The sequence below is a fragment of the Emiliania huxleyi genome (genome assembly GCF_000372725.1).
Source record: "Emiliania huxleyi CCMP1516 unplaced genomic scaffold EMIHUscaffold_399, whole genome shotgun sequence".
Lineage (NCBI taxonomy): Eukaryota > Haptophyta > Isochrysidales > Noelaerhabdaceae > Emiliania > Emiliania huxleyi.
The window spans coordinates 50,065-52,938 of record NW_005198972.1 but is presented as its reverse complement, the minus strand read 5'-3'; the positions used below and the strand labels follow the sequence as shown (position 1 = coordinate 52,938).

The 2,874-nt window shown below is 62.8% G+C and overlaps 2 protein-coding genes across 2 annotated transcripts; both read right to left on the bottom strand.

Moving 5' to 3' along the window:
- Positions 1-679: 679 nt before the first annotated feature.
- On the bottom strand, positions 680-1,129 carry EMIHUDRAFT_243805 (hypothetical protein; the record flags this gene model as incomplete). The annotated part of the gene is made up of 1 exon (XM_005770908.1): positions 680-1,129. One exon carries the CDS (start codon positions 1,127-1,129, stop codon positions 680-682), a length of 450 nt encoding a protein of 149 aa, XP_005770965.1.
- A 475-nt stretch (positions 1,130-1,604) lies between these two features.
- EMIHUDRAFT_243804 (hypothetical protein) lies at positions 1,605-2,002 on the bottom strand (the record flags this gene model as incomplete). Its single annotated transcript, XM_005770907.1, has 2 exons — positions 1,605-1,953; positions 1,986-2,002. The coding sequence occupies 2 exons, from the start codon at positions 2,000-2,002 to the stop codon at positions 1,605-1,607; spliced, it is 366 nt and encodes a 121-aa protein (XP_005770964.1).
- Positions 2,003-2,874: the final 872 nt, after the last annotated feature.

The following is a 2,874-nucleotide window of genomic DNA, read 5'->3' as shown; positions in this document are numbered from 1 at the left end:
CCGACGCCGCTCTGCTCGGCGCTGATTGACACCTTTATACCGCCGCCCGCAAGTTGAGACGGCGATACGGGGGATCCGCTCTCTGGCGCGTGTGGGCCGTGCAAAAGTCTTGTTGATAGCGGCCATGCGTCTGCAAGAGACGGCGCAGCACCGGATGTTGCCGGTGCCATGTTGACTTCGAGAACGATTTCCTGGGCAGCGCCCGCATGTGTGCATATCACACACTGCAAGCAGTGTCTACGGCGGCGGCGGGGGACACCGGAGTTCACGCCAAGGCGGAGCCCGCCACGGCGCCTAACCCCGCGCCCCCCGCGGCGCCGGCCCCGGCCGCAGCCGTGCAGGCCGCGGCCCCTCCCACGGCTGCAGCCGCACCGGCTGCGGCCGCGGGCCCGTCAAATGCGACGACGGCCGCCATTAGCGCCCTCCTCGCCCAGCGCATTGCTTAGTGGTGCGCTCGCCTCCCTCCTGCGCGACGCTCATTCGAGCGCGTTGTCTGTCTTGGCGCGCGCGCAGCGCGCGCGAAGAGGTGTGAAGAGGGGGGTCGTGTCCGGTGTGAAGGGTAACCCACCAGGGTATCAGCCTATCCTCTAGGGGCCCAATGCGGGTCCTCTCAAGAGGGTATCAGGGTATAGCCCTGGGGTATGATCTGGCATACGATGATACTCCGCGAACTCGAGTATCAAGAGTCGCCCTCTGTGACCGAGAGCGCCACTCTGCGCTCGCCGAGTGCGGCCGCGAGGTACTCGTCGGTCCACTTGCGCGTTGCCGGCCAGCCGTCCAGGAGGCCGGTGAGCACTGCCGGCTGCGAGTCGCGGACCAGCGCGAGCAGCTGCGAGGCGTTCGGGCGGTGAAGCCGCGCACAGCTCGTGGCGCCGGGACGCGCCTCGCTCGGGACGGTGTGCTGGTCGTACAGGTGAGCGTATGGCGCGCGACTCATGTCCAGCAGCGCGTGATGCTCCGCCCACGTGCAGCCGAGTGAGCGCGCGCTGCAAAAGCGAGTGACCGCGAGTGCGTGCCGGATTGCGGCGTTGGAGAGGTCGGCCGGGCTCACGGAGTTCGCGGTCGACCAGCTCCGCCACTCTTCGGAGAGCGCGGCGGGAGGCTCCCGGAACTTTGAAAAGGTGGCCATATGAGACAGACGTAAGGCCACCCATCGAACATCATCTCAGCGGCGAGTCGATCTCTGTTTCCCGTTTCGGTTAGACGCTGTTCATTCACCAAAACGCACAACCCCGGGCGAAATCGCACAGTCAGACATGCAACACGGGCCCCCACAGTTCATTCACAATTCACACGAACTATCCCCTCCTGCGCCATGACTAGGGCAATAGGGGAAGCGCTTTTTCTTCATCTTTCAGGTGTGTGAATAAATAAATAAATACAACGGGCATCCCAAGCTAGGGCTGGGTCGAGGACAGACACGTCCCCACCTTTGCAGGATTTTGCAAAAGCGAGGGGGGAGGGCGCATCGCCGCGCGGAGAGGGCTGGGCACAGGGCACAGGGGATCTCTCTCGCATAGGATATGCACTCGGCGGCACGAGGGCAAGGCTGGGCGTCCTACATGTATGTTTGTGCTCCCCCCCGGACCCCTCGCTCTCGGGCACTAACCATCTGACCACTCATCGACGGGGCTTGGCGAGCGGCCGCGCTGCGGGGCAGGGCTGGTGAGAATGGGCTCTGGCCACTCGCCCGTGCGGTTGTAACCCCGCATCTGTCGGACAGAGGCCTCGACCGCCCCTCGCGGCAAGCTCTCGAGCATCTCGAGCAGCTCGCCCGCCGCCATCGCCGCCTCGAACTGCTCCCTCATGCCGAGCGCGCCGCATACCCTGCGGACCGCCTCCTGCTGCACCTCGTCCGGCGTATCGGTTTCATAGCCGGACGAGTCAGCGGAGGCGGCCCGCTTGGCGGGCGGAGAGTCGGGCGACGGCGAGCGCGACTGGCGCGAGAGCCCGCTGCCGCGCGCGGACAGCGCGTTCTTGTCAACGAGACGGGGTCCAGCATCGGCAGGTGTGTGAGAGAGAGAGAGACAGGTGTGTGTTATTCTTGCTTGGGCGGGCCTCATGCCGGGGTAGGTAGGGTAGGTCTGGGCCCTCCCGTCGGGTTTTTCCCTCTCTTCAAGCTGGAACTTTCACAGCAGAAAAAGAAAATTTCCGCGGAAATCACGATGTCAACCCTCCCCAAATGGGTGATCTGATGCTTGTAGGGCTTGAGAGTGGCCTGCCATGTCACAAGAAGGATTGTGGTTGCAGGAGAGTACCACCAACCATCACTCTAGTTGGTATAGTACCCCACCTTCACCGATCGATGATTTCTTTTTTAGTTTCCCCATAAGTAAGGTAGGTAGGTAGGTAGGTAGGTAGCTTCAAGAACGGACGGACGGAAAAAACCCCCCTTTTATGCCTGACCCTGGCCATGGCCTCTCTGGGGGTGAGCTGGGCCGGCCGCCTCCGGGTCCGCCACTCGCACGGTGGGCTCGCGTCCGGGAGAGCATCCGAGACCCGCGGTTGTCCGCTCGCTGGGCGCGACCTACATGGAAATCCACTGCACGCAGATGTGTGCTTTTGGCAGATATAGCTCGCTATAGAGAGAGTGAGAGAGAGAGAGAGAGAGAGAGAGAGAGAGAGAGAGAGAGAGAGAGAGAGAGAGAGAGAGAGAGAGAGAGAGAGAGAGAGAGAGAGATGTTGTATGCACAGTCAGTCGTAGGTAGGGAGGGAGGGAGGGCGATCGATGCGGACGGAGGTTGCGGAGCGTCTGCATGCACATGCACATGTGTTCGCGCGTCAATCAAGAGTAAGGAGAGTACTTCACGTGGCGCCCGCAGAGTGGGGCTGGCCGACAAGCCAGAGGTCGATACTCTGGACGACCCACTCTCT